The sequence below is a fragment of the Camarhynchus parvulus genome, chromosome Z, assembly GCF_901933205.1.
Source record: "Camarhynchus parvulus chromosome Z, STF_HiC, whole genome shotgun sequence".
In the NCBI taxonomy this organism is placed as follows: domain Eukaryota; kingdom Metazoa; phylum Chordata; class Aves; order Passeriformes; family Thraupidae; genus Camarhynchus; species Camarhynchus parvulus.
The window spans coordinates 44,764,763-44,787,608 of record NC_044601.1 but is presented as its reverse complement, the minus strand read 5'-3'; the positions used below and the strand labels follow the sequence as shown (position 1 = coordinate 44,787,608).

At 38.3% G+C, this 22,846-nt stretch overlaps 1 protein-coding gene across 2 annotated transcripts in view; it reads left to right on the top strand.

The window, feature by feature from the left end:
- ZNF366 (zinc finger protein 366) overlaps window positions 1-13,762 on the top strand; it is a 33,428-nt gene extending 19,666 nt beyond the window's left edge. For both annotated transcript variants that reach the window (XM_030968765.1, XM_030968766.1), the window contains 4 exons: window positions 755-2,080; window positions 3,916-4,107; window positions 9,779-9,953; window positions 11,860-13,762. In XM_030968765.1, coding sequence (XP_030824625.1) covers window positions 755-2,080; window positions 3,916-4,107; window positions 9,779-9,953; window positions 11,860-12,395 — 2,229 coding nt within the window. In that variant the 3' untranslated portion in view covers window positions 12,396-13,762. The remainder of the gene's footprint in view (window positions 1-754; window positions 2,081-3,915; window positions 4,108-9,778; window positions 9,954-11,859) is intronic.
- Window positions 13,763-22,846: the final 9,084 nt, after the last annotated feature.

Genomic DNA, 22,846 nt, shown 5'->3' with positions numbered 1-22,846 from the left:
CTGTTTAGAAACAAACAAACAAACAAACAAACAAAAAACAAATCTTAGATAAAACCTATTAAACTGAGTGTAATTTGGAGAGTTGTCAAATGTCTTTCCTTCCCCAGGTCTGCCAGGCAAATATCTCTGTGATTAAAACAAAGAAAATAAATTAATCTCCGCCTTCTTATTACAATACAAAGTGCGAGCAGCCAGGAAACATGGCGCAAAACCTGATGGTACACAGTGTCCTTAGATCACTTGGCCATTGTTTTCTCTCACAGCAGCACATGTTAATGATACAAAGAAGCTTAACATTTTTTGGCTTTGGCTTTTCATGTCACAACCATAATAAATGTGCATATTATTGTTTCTATTGCCATATCCTTTATATGCACTGCCAATTTCTAGAGCTGTTCATGCACAGCCAAGGACAGAATTTTGCCCACAAACAGACTGACTGAATAAAATTAGGCAGAAGCATTGCCATACTGGTTAATCTGTGAAGTAATGTGTCACAGTACAGGATGTTTAAGTTGTAAAAATGTTGTGTGGGTCAAATCTGCTGCAGGAAGACCAAAGGTTTTTGCTTTTCACTTACCAATTTAATTCTGCTTTAAAAGTCCTTTGTCCTATATGGACCTAAGAAATCCTTAGTTTTATTTATTTTAAAAAACCCAACAATCTTCAAGACAATAAAATGGTCAATAGATTGTTAAATCCAGAAGAACATGAAGAAATAAACAGATTTGGCATTTCTTTTGCTTATTTTAAGGAATTTGGGCCACAGAGAAAAAAATTGAATATGATGAAGAACGAAGAAACAAGTTTTAATGTGGACAATACCCGAGCCTCTCCCTTCTCCCTCTGCCTGCAGCCGCTCAGCCCCGTTACAAAGCCACACAGAGCAATGCAATTTGATGAAGAATTCAGAACACACCTCTCACATTTCCGCTATGGTCCTCCTCCTCTTGAAAACATGGAAACATTGCAGGGGTCCTTGGAAGGAAGGTCTCGCAAACGTAAGAGCATGCCAACAAAAATGCCTCCTCCCATCACCCTTGAAGATTCCTCATCATCACCAGATCGACCTGAGGATCACGACATGGGCTCTTCCAGTCTCCCCTTGGTGTTCCAACAGCCAGCTCAGCCCAAGTACAGTTCCCAGATGATTGACCTCTGCAACTTTGGTTTTCAATTCTACAGAACTCTGGAGCATTTTGGAGCCAAGCCCATTAAGCAAGAACCAGTGAAGCCTAATATGGCATGGCCCAGTAGCCCAGCATTCATGCAGGGTCCTTACCCTTATTATCCTAAAGTCCATCCTGGCTTAATGTTTCCTTTCATTGTACCACCAAACTTTCATTTCAGGAACCCTTTTCAAATGAAAAGACCTACAGAATCACCCTTCAGGAGGACTGAAGTTAGAGAAAGTGGTGAAAACAAACAGAAAGTGGAAAGAGTAGATGTCAACCTTCAGATAGATGACAGCTACTATGTTGATGTGGGGGGTGAACAGAAACGCTGGCAATGTCCCATGTGTGAGAAGTCCTATACATCCAAGTACAATTTGGTCACCCATATTTTGGGTCACAGTGGCATTAAACCACATGCTTGCACCCGATGTGGCAAGCTTTTCAAGCAGCTGAGCCACTTGCACACGCATATGTTGACACACCAGGGCACTCGGCCACATAAGTGCCAGGTGTGCCACAAGGCTTTCACTCAAACCAGTCACCTTAAGAGACACATGATGCAACACAGTGATATCAAACCTTACAACTGCAGGATCTGTGGCAGGGGTTTTGCCTACCCCAGTGAGCTGAAAGCGCACGAGTCTAAGCATGAGAGTGGACGAGAGAACATTTGTGTGGAGTGTGGTCTGGACTTTCCAACTCTGGCCCAGCTGAAGAGACACCTAACCACCCACCGTGGCCCTATACAGTACAATTGCACCGAGTGTGATAAGACCTTCCAGTACCCAAGTCAGCTGCAAAACCACATGATGAAGCACAAAGACATCCGCCCATACATCTGCACTGAATGTGGCATGGAGTTTGTGCAGCCCCACCACCTGAAGCAACACTCCCTGACTCACAAGGTAAGCACTCACCTTGCATCTGAAGGTAGTACAAGGATTACAGGCAATTAAAGCTACACAAAGGCAGGTACCTCCTCAGAAACGTGGTTTCTTGCCAGCTGCAGAGGCTTACACAGAAACTCCAGCATTGCTGGCAGTTGTATCAGCCAGATGTCTTTGTCAGCCTTAAGAAAGTACACACAAACCCAACTTTGTTATAAGCAGGAATTCAATTAAACCCCCTGTATCACTTCCCCAAACTGGATTCACATCTCTCTGTTTCTTGGGGCTTTTTTCAGAATGACCTTCTGTAAAATTTTTCAGAGCTGTATAACTCCTCCCCCCATCCCAAAATTTTAAAATATTTTTTTTACTGAAGGCCAGTTGTGATACTTTGTTCCCTTAATTAGGAGGTATGTGGGTTTGTAGTGGACTGTAGCAAAAAAAAAAAGTATGTTATTACTCATCAGATTTTGAAGAATCATTATAATGAGACATTTAAAAAACAAAATAACTCTAAGAAAATTCCCCTCTGTGCATATGTTATCCAGAATGCCAGTTAATAGAAATGGACATGCAGGATCATAATAACACCCAATTCATATCAAGTAGCAGTCTTGCCTCTGCTGACAGTGGTGACAGCAGGGTCAGCATAGGGTATGAGAAAGCTTTGAAACTCTTGAAAAGATTGCTTTCAAAAATAGGAAAAATGCAATTGTTCTGTTCAAGAAGCTCTGAAATTGACTATCCACTTTTACAAAAATAATAAGATAAATCAAATCCTTTCACTTTAAAAAAAGTTGTTTCCAGATATGCATATTTTTCCTTTAACATTTGAATTTTGGCTTTTACATGAAAAACATTAGAAATACAGAAAGCTACAGCCCTTGAGTCTTATAGTCACATATTCTTTGAAAACGACACAACTTCTACTTCCACATTTGCTTTTTCTTTTCTGCTTCATGCTTATAATTTCTGTTCTTTTTGGAGATTCCCTGCTCTTCAGATTTACTATGCAAGATTCCACTAATTGAAGACTTGGTATGTTTTTTGGCACAGAGAATGAAATGCCTCTGCACTCTTGGAGAGCTTCTGTTTCTTTGTCCACAGCCGCAGGTGGATTCACCATGAAAATAATTTATAGTACTTAGCTGACTAAACACAGCCTCATATCAAATGAGCAGACACTTGAAACTGCTGGTGATGTTCAGTTTTAGCTTTGTAATTAACTGTGAAAACCACTGACAGTAATGTCACAATTTTTAAAGAAGGGCTGTGGAAGGAGTGATTGCTCTCAGCACCTCACTGGTAAATCCTTATTACCTTCAACAAGTAAAACTCTTAAGCTGTTTAGTAGCAAATTCTTTGATTTTCATAGTATCTTAATCACTGAGAAGCTGACAGACCACATGGGTGTGAGTAAGAATATTGAATTACACAGTCGTAAATTGAGTGGATAGCATAAAAAGTGATAGAAATATTCAATAAACCTCATATAAAATGAAATAATTCCATAGTGGTTACTGAAAATCTCACCAGGAATAAGCAGGTTTTTCTCTCTGCAATAAATGTGAGATGTAAAATCAGTACTTAAGCAGCACAGCAGGAGAGGGAAGCTCTGACCCTGACTATGTCTGATATATTTGAAAACAGACTTAATTATTTCATTAAGCTTATATTTTGTTTTCTTCTCTGCTTCTCAGAAGCTTGTAAGAATTTGTCAGGAGAAAATTCCTTGAAAAATGTTAAAAGTGAAATAACTTTGCTCATGCATAATGAATAATACATACGTTGCTGTACTGATGATTAAACTACCTAGAAAATTTTACATCTACAGAATTTTTCTTTTCTTTCAGGGTGTGAAAGAGCACAAATGTGGAATTTGTGGCCGGGAATTTACTCTGCTGGCCAACATGAAGCGACATGTCCTGATCCACACCAATATCAGAGCCTATCAATGCCATTTGTGCTTCAAGAGCTTTGTGCAAAAGCAGACTCTCAAGGCCCACATGATTGTTCACTCTGATGTCAAACCCTTTAAATGCAAAGTAAGTACGTTTGGTGGCAGAGGTATTAACCTAAAGTATATTTCTCTGATATTATCATCTTATCATATGATAGAATTAGAAAACAAACCTTGCTTACACATACTGCACTTGTATTCAAAAATTAGCATAAACCAGCCTGATTTTCTTTCTTTACCCAGGTTCTGCTTATGTAGCACAAAATAATGGAGATAAATGCCTGTGGTTTACTCCCTTTCCCATCAGGATCATTCATCCTCACATAAGTTTTGGGGTTGTTTTGCCCTGTGATTGTTTAAGTGCCACAGACATTTGAGGACAAAAACATATCTGACATTTGCTTAGTACAACCATACAAACAAAACTTTAAGTGGTTAATAGCTTGAAACACTGACAAAAAGCAGGAATCAAGTCATGCACCCTGCAGAGGATCATATAAAAGCAGCAGCCACAATTTCACATAGTGATGCTATGCAACAGTTCAAGAAAGGGGTCAGAAAAAGCCACAGCAAAATAAAACTACAGAAGGGATTTGAATGGGTAGAGTGTAATTACCAGACTGGAATTCAAGGCAGGATATCAGTATGCTAACAAAACAGCCTCTGAGACCACCTGACCTTTCTACAGTCCTGTTCAAATTCCAGTTTGCCACTTCCCCCCAGCACTGGAGGCTGGCATTCCCTTTCCATCCTCTCTTCTCCTCCCTCCCCATAAACCTTTAAGACTTTGTTGACCCTGTTTACTTGTAATATATTTCTTATGAATTATTTATATCTATATTCTTACTCAGTATTGGATGCTACATAAGTTCTTTTGCTGCCTATGTGGTTCATTACTGTTGTCATACTTTGTGAAGTCAAAGGCTGTAGATTTTTTTCCCGCTTTAATTTGGATGGTTCTAAGATGGCTGTAAATACAGAGTAGATCCTATTACCCAGTTTATGTATAAGTAACTAAAGGCTGATTGGAAGCAATTTCTAGAACTCTTTCATCCTACATCTTTATGGTATTGAATGTTTTCTTAAAAGGAACTTCTCATGAAGAAGTAGAGATGGATGAAAAAATTTAAATGGAATTATTTTGTCTTGAAAAAATGTAGAATTTCAAAATGTCATAGGAATATATGATATTCAGCCCTAGTTTTAGTAAAAAATGTCAGAATGAATATTTCTGACTTCATAATTTTTCTTTCTTAACTTCAAACATTTTACTTTGAAAAAACTAGCAGCAAAATCTTCCAACTTCAGTACTTTGTTTTATTTTATGTCTTATGAAAGTAGTATGTTCTGTAGTAATGCTTACATTACTCTGTTGATAAAATAATTTCTTTTACTGAAATTCTTAGGGTGTAACAAGTCAGGTCTGCTGGAGGTTTTCATTCTTTAAAAACGTCTGCAGACCTGCCTTGTTCCCATTTTGTTGAAGTCCTTCTACGACTCCTCAAACTTCAGAAAAGAATCTCAAATTTTGGATCAGATTTTGTGGGTGCAGTATGTGGATCCACATGACTTTTTGGGTACGTGCAGATTAGCTGGAAGGTTGTGTTCAGCTCAGTGTTTGATGATGACAGACTATTGAAACTTGGAGAGGGCAATAGTTGGAACTGGGAAATAGAGTATATCACCAGTATGTTTTCCAGACAGTAACAAAAGCTCTACAGGAACACCTGTTTTTCTTATTTTTTTACTTTTCTGTCCCCACCCAGTGTTCCAATGAGGAAAGAAACAAGTAAGCATAGTGAATCTGTTTCTCATATGTCTGGAGGGGTATGAATCAGCATCAGTGCCCCTGACAGTGAAGATCGCAACAATAAGCAGACACAGAATCAGGAATTGCTTTTTTTGCATTAGGAACATCCTAACACTACCTCTCTGATAGAGCCCCTGAAGACTCTTGAAAGCAACTATTTCTAGCTGGTACTTGGAGGGTTAAGGCAATGACCAGATAGCAGCCTTTTGGCACCAAGCTCCTCCTCAGCAGAAGGAAGGATATAGCTGTATGAACAGCCTGCTTAACAATGGCTCACATGTCCCCGGGGAACCGCCTGCAAATAGATTTCATCTTGCTTTCTCTTGTACTTTTCAAAGCTTCCTGTTTTCTCACGGTCCTTTTGGACAGTTTACAGTCATTCTCCCTCTCCTTCTTTCTTTGAGGAAAGGAACACCCTTCTTATAAAGAAAAAAAAGAAGAAGAAGAAGAATGCAAGGGAAAGAGAGCACAGCAGTAGCCTTTATACTTCACCGCATGCAATGGTTTTCTTTACCTTTTTCTCACAGCAAAAGAAAACATGAGCTTTCCTATGTGTCTAATCACAGCTAAGCACATACTATCAGAAGTGAGGGAGTAGCAAATAGTTGTCCCTTCTGTTTCCTCACCCAGCTGCAGCCTGGATCTCTGTTTGATTTTCTGCTGAAGAGTGAACTTGTCTGTAGTATTTAAAGGCCTGAGCCCATGTTGTCTTGTTTATTTCTGTTTAAGAGAAAAAAAACCCCAAACACTGAAGAATTATGAAGGTATTCCAACAACTGGTGCAACAGTACTAATTTGGATTTGTAGAGAAAGGTTCCATGAAATTTACTGTTGCTTTTAGTGCTAAAGTAATCAATGTTTCAGACCTCCAATAAAGGGTGCAATAGATTTTTCTTCACCCCAGACAAATATCTGTAACAGATGTTTGGAACACCACTTTTTTCCCTATCTAAAAATGTATTTTTTAAACAGAGAGAGAGAAGTACCTTGAGAAGGCACAAAACTGGTGACAAATCTAGAAAGACGATACTTCACATGCTGGCTGAGGAGGAAAAAATCTAGGGTGGAGCTAATGTAGACTATTCTAGCAAACTATACTGAAGTCCATTTCACCAGCCAGTGCAACTGTGTTCAGCAGACTTGCAGCTGAGCTGTTCTCTTCAAGACTTTAATTTTATTTTGTCTAAACATTTTGTTGAACATTATTTTGTTAGACAGTCTAACAGAAAGTCCGCAAGCAAATCATGTTGCTCCTGATATCCCAAGTTCTCCTGCATAAACTTTTCATCTCCCTGAGTGCTATAGTGCCCTGGGTTCTGCTGGAGCTCCTCCCATGCAACTTTCTCAGGATCATCTTTCACACTCTGCTCACAAACCTGTCATGTCAGAGAGAAAGAAAATCTTGTACAGTCTTCTAATTTGATCTGCAGACTGAAGCTCTTCATTGAGTATTAGCTATTAGTACTCCAGCTAGATTTGAATTGCAGTCTTCCAGCATACAAGTGAGAAACCTACTTCTTTTACATTTGGATCATAGATATTCATCTGAAATATGTCTTGTGCCTTTTTTAAATGACCAGTAAAACAGAGATTGTGCCACAGAGACCCATCATCTCAAAAAACAATTTTCCTATCAGCATTTCTTTAATTTTCCTGCCACACCTCTGCACTCTAGTACCATTTCCTCATGTCCCCAGAGGGGATTTTGGGACAAGAACATATTACACATCTCAAAGATGTGCCTGACTCTGGCAAACGGAAAATCCATCAACTTTATTCAGACACAGAACTTTTATGCCATAAAGAAATAACCTTTACCAAGTCCCTGTCTTTTCAGTAAGAAGAAAGAGAAACTAATATTGCCTTGACAGAAAGCAACTAAATGCTCCTTCTAAATAAATTTTAATACTCAAGACCTTATAAAGATAAGTGTTTGCATGGAGTACTGAAGCCACTCATCCACTCAACATGATTTTCCTTGTTTACCAGTTCAGACAGAGAAGACCTAGATAGAGGAAAGCAAGTTCTGGTGATAACATATGTCAGCCACAATACAACCAGATAACCAGAAGCCTTCCGCAAAGAGGTGTTAGAGAGATATTATTGTTGACATTCTTGTAGCAAGAGTAGTATTGACATGTCATAGGTTGTTCCAGCAGCTGTCAAGACACAATCAGCTGCTGTTACTGCTTGCAAATTTTCTGTGCTCATTAGTAGTCTCAGTAGATGAGAGTCTGGTTCCTCCCAGCACTTTCTGAGGTATTTTGTGGTTCCATAATTTCTCTGAGTGTAAATAATCCTGCATATTAACTTTCTTTGAACATGAAGAAGACAGTATTCTTTCCTCAGTGGATGGATGACGCTTGGAAACAGCTATCTTACTTTTAAAAAGGAATTACTCACTTTCAGTGGCTATTATTTTCTTCTACCAATGGTCTTCTCTAAAACTTTGCTGATAAATTTATTTGCTAGAGTTTTCGTTTTAGTAAAATCACAGACAGAAAAACACAAATGGTACATATGCAGCTGAAGCAAATAATTTTTTGAAAAGCAAGTGAATGTTTTCAGACTCTTTTTGCAGCTCTGACTCAGCTCTAGTTTTTATTTTAAAACAGTGGACCTGCTAATTTTTGTATTTACGAACTGATTCCATTTTCCCTCAAGAGAGGTCTTAAAACACAAAGAATACAGTGCTGTTTTTCCAAGGATTCTTTCGCTATTTACATTTCATCCAGATATTCTAAGTGATGACTTTCTGAATTTACATCTACAAGTTCTGTATCAGTTCTTCTGTAATACCAAATAAGTAAAATTTGAATTCAGATTATACAAAAAATCTGGTGGAGTCTTAGTAATTTCTATTTATTAATTGTCTGCCAGATGGTTACCCTGCTAGATGAAGGTTTCAGTTACTCAGTAATGGTGACTCTGGTTCATATAGTAATAAGAATAATTTAAAAAAATTAAAATCCAATGATAAAACAAGTCAGGAAAAGAAAAGTAGAAAGCAAGCACTGAAGTTTGCAGAGGATGGAAATAGCCACTTGAATGTGAATAAAATTATAAATCCTGGTAAAGAAAGACCAGAAGACAAATAAGACTGGATGCCTGTAATAGTGATGTCAAACTCTCATGTCTTAAGAATACATAAGAGTCCAGTCTACAAAAGGACCCATCTAAATAAACAACAATGAATTAAACCCACTGGTATTGTTCCATCAAAGGAAAAATTTCATGATCAATGGCTTGAGCTGGCAGGAACATGCTTCAGGGAAAGCTGAGTCATTCTTGCAACCTGTTTAAATTGCAGCTTACTCACCAGAGACACCAAAACACAGGAGTTGATAAACAAATGATGAAAGAATCAGGGGGAAAAAGGAGTGAGCAAGAAACACAGAAAAACAAGGAATTGCTTTTTCTAGCTTTAAGCAAAATGTGCAGCCATTTAATTCCCATTTAAAAATAAATAATATTCTGTTACTCCGGCTGTTTCACAGAAACCCACAATTGGTTTTATTTTATAATTTTTATTTTATAATTCCATTCCTACCTGGCATTGTAGTTGATTAAAGGCTAAATGTATAAACTACAAATGGAATGGTTCACCAGGGCAGAAACTTTTACTTTGAATCTCATTCAAGTTATGAACCTTCCAGATTACTCCCTTAAGTCTTTCCCCTCCTTACAACAACATTGACTGCTTTTGGGTGATCCTGGACTATGTGTGCTGGTCACCAATATTAAAAAATGTCAGCAGTTCAGAGTGCCTTAGATACTCAACCACGCGTTTTTGCCTGTAGGATTTTTGATGGAACTTTGAAAAACATGTTGCAGCCAAAACCTGCCAGAGTTTAAGTTGAGAAGTGTAGGTCCTCTTTTCTTTAAAAATGTTGTCCTTGAAAATACTGCTTTAAACTAATAATTTTCATTTTTACCATTTTTACAGCTGTGTGGAAAGGAGTTTAACAGAATGCACAATTTAATGGGACACATGCACTTGCACTCAGATAGTAAGCCGTTTAAGTGCCTCTACTGTCCCAGCAAATTCACCTTGAAGGGGAACCTAACCAGGCACATGAAAGTCAAACATGGGGTCATGGAAAGAGGATTTCACTCTCAAGGTAATAATTTTCAGCGAGATTATTCTCCATGAGATCTGAATATGCATATCAGTAAACATAAATGATCTTTGTATGACAGATGCACAAACTTGTGCCAACTATTGCAAGAGATAGAATCCCATAAACCTGTGAAGTTGTTATTAGCTATATTACTATAGCATTACTTGGCAGCATTACATGTCCCAGATAAATCATAAATTAATCCTAAATTGACAGAAAAAGAAAATCTGAGACACTTATGGTCCTTTCTGATGGTTTATTGGATTCCAGTCTGGAGCAGGGATGGAATCCTCAATGGGTCTACATCTAGGAGCCTTGGTCATTCTATACTGTATGGGCATAGCTGGTGTCAGATGAATACCATAGGCTCAAGATCCCATTTACAAGGAAGCACATGAATAGGAGGGGATATTCCTCAAAGTATAAGTGTCACAGTATAAGGATTTTTGACTACTGAGGGCATCCTACGAAACATTTCCTGTCTGCCACTTACCACATATACTTCCTGAAGTCACCTGCAAGCATGTAAACAGATCAATGCTATCTAAAAAAGTGGGAGAATTAGGGAGAATTTTTTGAGGGCTTGGGTATCCAAGATCCCTTTTTTAAGATTTTGTAGATGAATAATTCTTTAGTGGGCAAGATTTCTTGGCATTTCTCAAACTTTAGGGCAGCTTAGCACATGTGCAAAACACTTACTCTAATGACATTTGGTGTAAAATTTATGAAGATCCTAATGGCTAATGAAAGAAGTTTGTTTTTTTTCTGTAAATCTCCTACAGCATCATGCTAATTAGAGAATTGCTCATAATTGGAGATTGCCTAAGATCTTTTTGTTGTACAGAGATTCTGTGGCCCTTGAGGCTTACCAATTATGAAAAAATTTGTGAGGTCTGATACCTGTTTATGAATCCTTTTAACAAATGCACTTTGTTGCAAAATAAAATCTGCTATTTAGTGATACTGCATAGATCCTTCAGAAACTTGATTCAATTACTGAGGGGAAAATAAAAAACAAAGAAAACAAAAGCAGGTAAAATAGTGACTTTCATAGGTATTGGGTGAAGGTCTCAGCTTGTATTGTCACTAGTCTTTAATGAAGCTGGCCTATGCCTGTAGTATCTGATTTTTTAAAATATATCCTGATGATGTTTCGAGCATTTTTGAGTCCACAGGTGCCTCTTGGATAATCTATATTTCCAGCAAGAGGGAAGACACTGACAAATACTAAGACAAACCAGATCCAGGATTAGAAGCATATTCATATACACTGCTCAAAATCATCATTTGTTTATAACGATTTCCTCAAGCTGAAGCACTGTCTAGTGCATAGAGCTTTTCAGTTGATTGTTTCTCAGTGGATGAAAGGGGAAAAATTAAGGACAGTCATGGGCTGCTGAGACTGTTGCCTTTTCATTTGTAAAGTATTAACTTTGAACCGCAGTGTCCATAGAACAAATACGTTACCATGTTTTTAGTCTCTTCCACTCCTCTGAAACATAACATACAAAACCTGGGACTTGGATTATGGACTGTGGTGCTTTAGATTCAAGTTTTATTTTAGAAAAAGAATAGGAAGGACGAAGTGAGTAGGTTGAGGCAAAATTCAGTTTACAAAAAGCCAGACCATTTCACTTTTCTTCCCAGCTGCATCATCCAGAGTCTGGCTGTATGAAACAATGTTTTGTGTGTCCTAACCTGGCTGTGAAGTGTATACAATAGCACTCCTTTTTGCAGCATCTTGAAGGAGATGCCATGAGATGTAAATAGGAGATAGCTGGATGGAAGACGAAGGTAAAAAATGAAATACAAAGACACCTCAGATTTTGTTTTTAGCCATGTATTAAGTAGTAAAATTTCCTATATATAATTATTTCCTTTTCTCCTCCCCTCAAACCACTACAAGGTTTTGGAAGAGGAAGGATTGCTCTGTCCCAGACAAATGTCTTGAGAAGCTTGGAACAGGAAGAGCCATTTGATCTTTCCCAGAAAAGCCAAGGGAAGGGAATCTCATTTCATTCTGATGGTGAGAGTGCCAAGGGAAGCTCATGCCAGGAAGAAGAGGAAGACAACTGCTATGAGGCAGAGCGATACAGCCCTGCCACGTACCATCATGATGACAACAAGCTGTACATGGCTCAAGATCTCTCTGGCAAACCTGGCTGCATGATGAAGGACTTCAGAGAGTCCTACTGCAAGGAGAAGGAAGAGGTGTTAAGTGAGGGAGGACTGGGGAAGAGAATAGGAAATTCAGACAAAGAGGAGAGACGTGGAGAGGGAGAGCTTGCAAACAACAAAGAACATCTCAGCTTTAGATCCTTTGAAAAGGCCAGACTTGGTCACTCTCTCTCTGATTACTTGTATTTCAAGCACAAGAACAAGAGTTTGAAAGAATTGCTGGAAAGAAAGATGGAAAAACAAACAGTGCTTATAGGCATTTAAAATGGACATTTTAAAACAGCTGGAAAATGGTAACCAGGTAGATTTTAACATGAATTGTAAGCTACTAAAGCCTGGAACTCTGTAGTAGTATTTAGAAATAAATAAGCCAAATTATTAAAAATAATTTAGGGTAAAACACATACTTTAAAAGAATAAAGCAGCTTGAGGTCACCAAGAAATGCAATAGATATTGAAAAATAACACTTTAATATTTATCCGTTTAAAGTATAACAGACAATGGGTTGGGTACAGAAGTTTACTTCCTATCATATGGGGATAGATACTTACATGCAATTTTCTACTTAGCAGAAAGCAACATACTTTAGCATCTGATTTATTATCTGACTAAATATATATGAAAACTTCTAACCATATGCCTCAAAAATATCTGAAAATACAAAGTATTTCACATTATAAGCCAGAGTACTATTAAACATGGCATGCATGAAAATGCTGTCAATGTTCAGAACTAACACAGTCCAAATGCTTTGATTTACTGAAGTGATTCTTAGTGCAACTACTTACAATGAGAAATGTGAAACAAAATAATAAGAAGAACTAATGTCTGGGGAGGCAGTAAAGGACAGTTCTCTAAGGTTTTAAAAGGAATTTATTACAAAAGCTAGTTCTCTGGCACAAGGAATATTCGTGCTTTGCTGTGTTTCATCCAGTATGGGAGTGTTCAGAATATCTTGAAGTGAAATAGCATAGATTGTGTTGACATTTTGTTCTACTGCCTGCTTGGACCAACACATGTACTGGGTGGCATCAGCATGCAGCATTCACAATCTTGCCATAGTTACACATAACACGGTATGAGTCATTCAATTGAAAAAATTATGCAGCTTTACCATTTATCTCTTCAGTTTATCATTGCTAGTAAGGATAATTTTGGAATACACAGATCTGGTCATTTTTTGTTTCAGAAGGTAAAAACCACCCTTACAGAACAAGAAGTACCTCACAGAGGAAAATCTTCCTCTTATTAAAGTCAGAAAACGTCTCTTATTAAACACTTCTTGAGCAGTAAGTGGCAGGCCTTTCAGACAAATTTCACTCATGCTGTTTTTATTGAGTCAAACTTAGCTTTTCATCCTCTGATTCCCCTACAGTTATAAGCTTATAACCAACATGGGAAAAGCATATTCCATTAAACATTTCATTAATTACATGAATACTTTGAACAGCGTATTAATTCCTACATCTTCAAGAAAGACGAAAAGCAGCCCTGCATCATCCTATTGCTTACGTGGAAATAAAAATTCAATTAATCATAAAATTTGTCCTATGTCCTTTGGACATCCCAGCTCAAAATGTTAAAATCCATATATATGGTACATCTCTTCCAAATATTACTGCATTCTTCACTTACCTGTCAGGTTCTTGATTTGAAATGCATTGCAATCATGTTCTCTATATAACAAGTTGTAATTAGATATAGTCATCTACTTTTATGACTTGCTAAGACAAGTAACGTAGCTGCCTATAAGAAAACACACTCAAATTAAGGATCCTTATGCCTACCAGTTAAGCAACTTTCACAGGGCAAAGTCCTTATTTCTCATATAACTGGATTTGTGTAGTCCAGGGCTACCGGCAGTGTTTTCCTTTTTCAAGGCTCAAACATGGCATAACATATGCAGAAATTCATGCAGAAAAAACTATTGATAAAAGAAAGAGTAATATCCAGGTGAATTTCCTAAATTAAATCTATGTCTGATGTGCATATTTTTAAAAATAAAAATGTTATGCCAAATTGAACTGGAAGGTAGGTCACTCAAAGAATTTAAAAAGTCTTTGAGGTGTATTTTAGAGGTCCATGGTCATGTTGCTTCAGGGTTTAACTGTTCTATCATAAACATTCCTCTTCCTTGCTTTAGCTGTAAGACGATGCCTAGTGAAAAAGGAGCCATCTTTCTTTCAAGGAAGACATTGTGGTCAAGCAAAAAAGTTAGGAAATTTTTAGAATAATGAGTGAAATGGTATTATTTCTTAGACATTAGGGGAAATGATCCGGTAGAAATTCAGCATGGTCTAGTAGATGGTTCCTCAGAAATGGGAGCAACTCCTTCAGTTAACTTATTGGCACTAGCTTGTCTCTACCAGACAAAAGCTCCCATTTGAGCGTGTATACAGCCAAGAGCTGGGAGCTGCTAACTCTTAGAATTGTCTCCCTCTTGGTAGTATAGTTTCCAGCTGTGCGTGGTTCAATATCTGTTAGGTCCACATTTCCAGGTATATTAGTTTACATGATAAGAGGAACAAGCAAGGAATTGGGAATCTCTTCGCAATTTCTAGAAAGGTGATCATGCAGGTGGGTGGAATTTAGCAAGTCCTTCAGTCCTGTGGTGTGTAAAGCAGGAAAGTACACAGCCCTTCCATTGCAAACTCTTGTCTATTAATTGGAGAGTGCTATGGGACAGCTAGACAATCCTTATCAAGAAAGAAACAAAGTATTACATACCAGTTGCAGTCCAGACAAATGGAGCAAAAGAGACATTTTCAGCAGAGTTCAGCTCCCAGCCACTAATATCATAGGATGTATTCTATCTGGGCTTCAGCAAAGACTTTGATATATTATCCATGGCATTCTCCTGGAAAAGCTGACAGCTCGTGGCTTGGGCAGATGAAATATTTGCTTGGGTTAAAACATGGCTGTATGGCCAGGCCAGAGAGTAGTGATTAATGGAGTTAACTGCAGTTGGTAGACAGTCACTAGTGGTGTTGCCCAGGGGTAAATTGCCTGGCCCTGTTTAATATCTTTATTAGCCATCTGTATGGGGGGATGGAGAGCCCCCTCAGTCACTTAACAGATAACACCAAGCTGGGTGGGAGTGCTGATCTGCTGGAGGGCAGGAAAGCTCTGCAGAGGGGTCTGGACAGGCTGGATCATGGGCCAAAGCCAGTGGTGTGAGGTTCAACAAGGCCCAGTGCTGGGTCCTGCCCTTGGGTCACACCAACCCCAGGCAGTGCCACAGGCTGGGGCAGAGTGGCTGCAAAGCTGCCGCAGGAAAAGGACCTGGGGGTGCTGGTGACAGCAGCTGAACATGAGCCAGCAGTGCCCAGGTGGCCAAGAAGGCCAATGGCATCCTGGCCTGTGCCAGCAATAGTGTGGCCAGCAGGAGCAGGGCAGGGATTGTCCCCCTGTACTCAGCACTGGTGAGGCCACACCTCAAATCCTGTGTCTAATTTTGGCTTTTCACTCCTTTCACTCCTAGCATTTAATCTGGTTGACCAGGTGGTGATTGCTCAAACATTGGACTTCATGATATTGAGAGGTCTTTTCTTACCTAAATGCTTCTGTGATTATATGATTCTGCAACTGCAAAACTGTGTTTACTGGAAGCATGCAGTCCAGAGTTTCCTTACTGACCTTGTAAGAGAATGTGCCAGATGTGTCCTTAGGAAAGGAAATCACTGCAGACAGTTCTGGATTGTCTAAATGGTTACTTCAAACTCCTTCAACCACACTGACATCAGTCAATTTACCCAGTTCTACAGGTGCAGTTATCACTGGAGCAGAAGTACTGGACAACCACATACAGACAGCTGGGAAAAAGCTCCAGAATGGCAATACTATTTGCAAGTAATTCATAATGTGAACCCTTTTTCATCGCATTTTACTAGAAAGCAGAATATTTCTTCATAATGGGACTTTGAGATTCTGCCCAGACACAAAGTCATTCTAAGCTAATTCTCAAACAAGCAAGTCTAATTCATGTCAGAATAGTAAAAACCTAATTTAAAACTGTAAATTATCAATAAGAGAAATTACAAACAAAATTATTACTGAAGTAAAAAGACCGTGCCAAGTGACCCAAGCAAAGTGGTTAGAAGATGACAGTCCTCCCTACTGTAGAACATAATGTAGATGGGTCTGTGACACTTGTTACAAAGAGGCCTCAAGGGACAAATTAAAAGTGAAATAACAGCCTTCATTGTGAAGCACCTTGCTTTTCAAACATAAGTTATTTTCACACTATTTACATTGGCACCACTTTGGGAACAGACAGTAACAGCCTTTGCTTTTTAATAGCTTTGAAAATGCTTTATAGAAATTTGCTCTCATAATGAAGCTATTTCCCATTTATAATTTTCAAGGGATTAGCTTCCTTATTTTGCCTTATGTAGAGGCTCAGAAGTCCAGTAGAGACATTGCCTGTGTCCTGGACATTGGGGGATATATTTTCTTCTTTTTCTCATTCCTAATGTGAGTTTATCTATCGTCTTCTAGCTATGTTGTGGGAAAAAATAAAAAAAGTCTTTATCTTTCTACTATTCACTGTTATTTGGGTTTCCATTTTTTTCAGTTTATGGGGACATATGAAACTAAAGCCCAGTCTACACAACCTCCATATAAAAGTACATCTATACCATTTCCCTGCATTGTTTATGCAGCCTTGTTTCATCCTTTCAGAGAGCATTACAGCAAATAAGAGTGGCTACAAACTTGCATAGCTGAGATGCTTCCAGAAGTCAGGCTGAGGAAAAGATAAATTTGCCCTACCATAAAGAGTCTGGGCAAGTGAAGGCATGTGGTTTAAGTTAGGGGCTTTTCTGATGTTAAGGGTAGCAGGGAGAGTTCTGCAAGACACTTTGGAGCACAGAGTAGGTGGAGGAAAACCCAAAATCTGGGCTAGTAAAGTTTAAGGGTGAAGATAGACAACATATTTAAAGGAAAAGCAAAGTTGTACGTGACCTTGGAGCAAAGTGTTTTCAGTCTGGCCACAAGGACTCAGCCATCTCCTTATGAAGCTGAGTTTTCCTGGCTGCCAGACAGCCTTCAATTTGTGACAGCAAAGACAGGTTCTCTGTGTTCAGAAGCTCAAAGGGTAAAATATGTTGTGATTAATATAATAATTAAAGTTTATCCTGTCTTGTTTCCTGTAAAACAAGTTAGTGGAAAGACCAAGTAATACCACTGCACCCACCTTTTTACAACTCTCTGTTTGTCTACTACCTATTCTTTGATTTCTCTCTTCATATGGTGCTGCTGGACTCTGCTGTTTTGAGTGTACAGTTAAGAAGTAATATAAGTACCATATTTATTATTCCTAGAAGTTTTAATAATTATTAACAGTTTTGAAAATGTCATATCTGCTTAGCTGAACAAGATGTAACAGAGCTAACATTTTGTACTCCTAACAGATTTTGCAAATAATATGTTGCATATTTATTTCTTGTAGAACATTGAGTTCCTGTTTAAAGCCACAGCTCGTGAAGTGAACAAACTATATGTGAATCTTTAGTTTCTGGCTTTCTATCTCAATAGTAAAAGCATGTATGATGTATTGTATTAATTTAAGCAAATAAATATGTACTGGAGAAGCTGCTGTACTTTGTATTGAAATGGATATTGAGTTCTTGGCATTCTAGGTATTTTATATGGCAAATGCATGGGTTTGATCTGACAAGGTCATTCTTCTCTGACCTTCCCCGAAGAGTGGTTCTTGTTAAGGGAAGACTAAATCAATGATGGAGGACTAGTTAGAAGACAAGAGCAGAAGAGCTGCCTGGTCCTTTAAGGCAGAGAGATCATTTTATTATTACAGACTTTATTATTACAGGAGGACATAAAAAATGGTCTGGAGTGATTGTGGTATTTGTCAGCTTGGCTTCAGACAAGCTAAAAGAGAAAGATCTTTTTCTTTGAGATTTTTCGAAGAACCACATCATGTAAAAAGAGAGGAAAAAACAACCAGATGTATTGTAAGATTGAAGTTAAAAAAATAGAAATACCATTATATTAAGGAATAAGCAGAAGATTGGAATAAGAGACTTAATGTTGCTTTTTCTAAATGAAAGGGTCACTTTTAAATACTAATTAACCTCTTAAATTTGTTTGTTCAAATGAGACCCTGATTCAATTGGCATCATCAAGAGAGAATTTCAAACTTTTTGAGCATAAAGAAGACAACAGGAATGTTTGCTATAAGATAAATAATAACAAAGATATTCTGTTTCTAATTCTCAGAGATATATGCCTTAAAAAGTGAAAGAAGCCTTATGCAAACACTAGAAATACATGCTGGAGGCTAAAATAATACCCCAGAACTAAGCCTTTGGTTTTCCCCCCATTTTCTTTTGTTTTTCCTGATGCTTTGATGGTAGGTAACAACTACTTTTAGGATTATAGACTACCTCTACATGAGGAGGATGAAGATATGTTGGAGAGTGACCTAGTTCATGCCCGTGTGACTCAGTATAAGTGAATCTTAAAGTTTCTCCTTTGAAACTCAGTCGGAAAAATATGATTTAGAAAAATGTATGTTTGATATTTTTCACAAACTTCATCTTCACCTTAGTTCAAAACTGAGCTGTGTTCACTTAAGTTTTAAATTACATTTTCAAACCATCAGAAGTTAATTAGAAGAGAAAGAGAGCCTCTCAAATGCTCCTGGGGGACATTTCTGTGAAAATCACGCCATCTTGAAAGGCCCAGAGTATCTAAAGGTGTGGAGACAACCAAATTATTACACAACCTCTTACCAAATTTGTCCCATTAATACACTCTTAGGTTCATGTAGAGTGATACAGTTGAATGTACTTGCCCACTGGCTCCCAAAGTGAAAATCTGATCTAAAAAACACATGTAGGATGTCAGTAATTTCAGCATTTGCAAATGATGAAACACACTGCTAATGCCACTTCTATATATGATAATGTGTGATATGATGGTGTATGCTATGTGATGAATCATATAGCATAGATTTTCCTAATGATTGCCTGTAATGAAAGTACAGCTGAACAGAGAACAGATACATTATGAATAAGTCTTCTGGTGTTCTATCATTTTGATTATGCTTTCTGAAAATATACTTTACATCTATCCCATTACAGAAATGATTTAATTTGGGTGAAGCCAGACATTCCTTTTACTGAATTATTTCCTGTACTGACGTATTTCTTGTAGTGGGAACATTTTATTCAAAAGACCTCTATCAATTAACATTAGTAGAGAATGTTATCTTGTGTTTTTGGAGTTGGGATTCTCTGGTTGTACTGCACTTTTTTCAGTACTTAAATACTCTTACTCTTCTGAATGGAAAATAACTGAGGAATAAATTATTCAAGACACTAAATCATTATTCAAGACGCTAAAAAATTCAAGACACTAATTAACCAACTAAAAATGGGTTGCAGTAAAACTGACAATGATGGGGTTGTGTGAAAACTAGAAAGATATTTCTACCTTGTGGAGGACTATTATGAAATTAATGGAGATAGAAACTGTCTAATAATGTCAGAGAAGGTGTCACATAGATGTCTCTTAAAGAAATACAGTTATACAAGATAACTGGCAGATATAAACCCAGAAGAATATATATTGACACAGGGTGATATGTTGCAAGGGGATTCTACAAGTTGCTTTATTCTTTACAAAATTTCTACTACAAATTATAGGACTTTTCTAGAAACAGTAAATCGTTATTTAAATCTTTGTTTCATCATTTGATGCTGATACATCATCAGTAATCATGATTTTTAAATCTATTTGTTTCAAAGTCCAGGATGATTTTTCAAAATCAGTTTATAAAGCTAGCCAGCAACATAAACGTAATGACAACTGACACCTGTGGCGCAGTCTTGCTGCGAAGAAAGTTACACTAAAATTGAAACAGTGTTGTGCCTAGTACAATCTATCCTGGAGGCCTGCGAGAGCAGCACCAAGATCAGACAGGTCCAAAATTATGTAGGTCTGATAAACATACATGCAGACACTGCCTGGAAGCTTGATCTTACTTTGGTGGAAAGCATTAAAAGCCGTTTCCTAATGAGAGTTTTTCTGAAAGCTTCTGCATAGCAGTAGCAGCTAATCCTTCTAAAAGGATTATATGAGGCAGACTTCACATGAACAGTCAAGACTAGACACCAGCAAAACTAATTCCACTGAAATGCTTCCTACAGAAGTGTCTGGGGTTGCTCACGACCAGAGTGGCTCACACATGTTCGTTACCAGCACTCTGTGGGAGGAACCACCCCCAGCCAGCTGGCAGAATGGATCATGAGGGCGAGTTCCGCAAATGTCACCCATTACACTGCAGCTACTTCATTTTAAATATATTGTCCCCAGGTTAAGCAAACCTGCCTAATTTCACTCTGAAGGGGATGAGGCATGCTTGTGCTGCCTTTTCAACCCACTCTTTTGTAACATGCAGCTGTAAGACAGTTATATTTTAAATATTTCACTACCCATTTCACTAATGAACATGTGATGAGGACATGCACTAGCATTCCTGATTTCAGCAGCGTCATCAGTGGTCTTCCTACCTGACTTGTAGGATCCAGTCCCTGTACAGCGTGAAACCATGCCACTACTCATTCCTGTTGGATACTTACAGACTTATTTAGGGCTTTTATCTAGGGCTTTAATTGTGCATTTTTAGGCTTTCATGTAGAGCCAATATTCGTGTAGATCCTATTATGCATATACAGGAGAGTGAAAGATTATTTGCATGTTTTTGACAGATAGCAGCAAAATAGCAAAATTCTTACTTTTCTGCTCTTTTTTTATTAAAATAAAATAAAATTATTCTCTTTTTATTTTACTTGTTCTCATTTATTCCTTAGGACCCTAGTGCTTAGACCACCAGTCACCTTTCTACAAAGCACTCTAAGTGGTCAGGATGATCTCTGAGAATATTGCTGCAGAACCATTTCTATCCTTTTCTTATTAAAGACTTGAAAGAAAAAGGAGCAGCCCAGTGTGAATATGAGCAGACAGAGTGACTGGCGCAGGTGCCCTTGCCATTTCCAAGAGACTGTAAGTACAGTACAACAGTCCTTGCTACTCAGCAAAATGAAGACTTAATCAATTTTAGATTAAATTTAATCAATTTTTGATTAATTTTAAAGTATGTTTCAGGGTTTGCACTTTTCAGAGTACAGAGTGAGTATGAGAGTAAGAGCACACAGTTAGAACATACAGATTTGCATGGAGTTGTCAAAATTCTTAATCTTGCTTTTATTTTTAGAGCTTGTGAATTAACAATCCAGTCAGACAGATTATATTTATAATGTATCAATTTCCATATGTGAAATTTTTCAAAGACAAATGAAAACAAAAAACCCTTTGGATTGTCAGCAACCATAAAATTCTGCAATCAGATTATTAGGAGCGGTTTCATCCTGTTCCTATCATCCCAAAGCAATAGCTTTATAAAGAAACACAGCCAACAAATCTACACTTGCTTTAGTGTGTATGTGGGTTTGTTGTACAGTTAAAGATCTGTTTGCCAAAAATTATCTGCCACCCTCTGCGGAAGTGCCCAGGGGGAAAGGGACCTGGAAGTACTGGTCAACAGGCAACTGGACAGGAGCCAGCAGTGTGCCCTGGTGGCCAAGAAGGCCAAAGGCATCCTGGCCTGTGTCAGGAATAGTGTGGCCAGCAGGAGCAGGGAGGTCATTCTTCCCCTGTACTCAGCACTGGTGAGGCCAAACCTCGAGTGCTGTGTCCAGTTCTGGGCCCCTCAGTTTGGGAAGGACCTTGAGACGCTTGAGCACATCCAGAGGAGGCAACGAGGCTGGTGAGGGGCTGGGAACACAAACCCTGTGAGGAATGACCGAGGGAGCTGGGGGTGTTTAGCCTGGAGAAAAAGAGACTCAGGGGTGACCTTATGACTCTCTAGAACTCCCTGAAAGGTGGTTGTAGTCAGGTGGGGTTGTGGGGTTGGTCTCTTTCTCTGGGCAGCAACAGACAGAACCAGAGGACACAGTCTCAAGCTGCACCAAGGGAAATATAGGTTGGATATTAGGGAAAAGTTTTTACAGAAAGAGTGATAAAGTTCTGGAATGGCCTGCCGGGGAGGTGGTAGAGTCACCATCCCTGGACATGTTCAAGAAAAGACTGGATACCATGGTTTAGTTGAAGTGTTAGGGCTAGGTTGGACTCAATGATCTTGAAGGTCTCTTTCAACCTAGTCATTTTGTGGTTCTGTGACTCTCTGCTGCTCAAGCAGCTCAATTACAGCGTTGTCTTAAGGAGAGGAGCAATTGCTTGTACATCAGAAAACTTTCCCATCTTGATTTTTTGTTTTCAAGCATCTTCAACTTTTCACCTTAAAATCTTGTCCCATATATCCATGAGTCATACCAAAAAGAGTTAGGGGAGCAGAGAAAGACAGCATAATCATTTTGGAGGTCTACTTGATTAATAAAATAGAAAATCTTACCAATATTAAATGCTTTCCAAACTCTATAGTAAACATCCCTAAAATTTTTTTTGTTTTAGAGGTGCTTTATGTTGTTGACATGAAGACAAGGCCTAGTTACCTAGCAAGTAGCAGTAGAAAGCTGTCCTACACTATTCAAACCTGAAAGCCCTCCAAAACCATTTAATTAAATATGTAGCTTTTCAAGACTTACTCGGCATTTTATCTTTGTTATATTATACTTTCTCAGTTCTGACCCTCCTGCCACTTTCTAATTCGCTTCCACAGGAAGATGCCTGG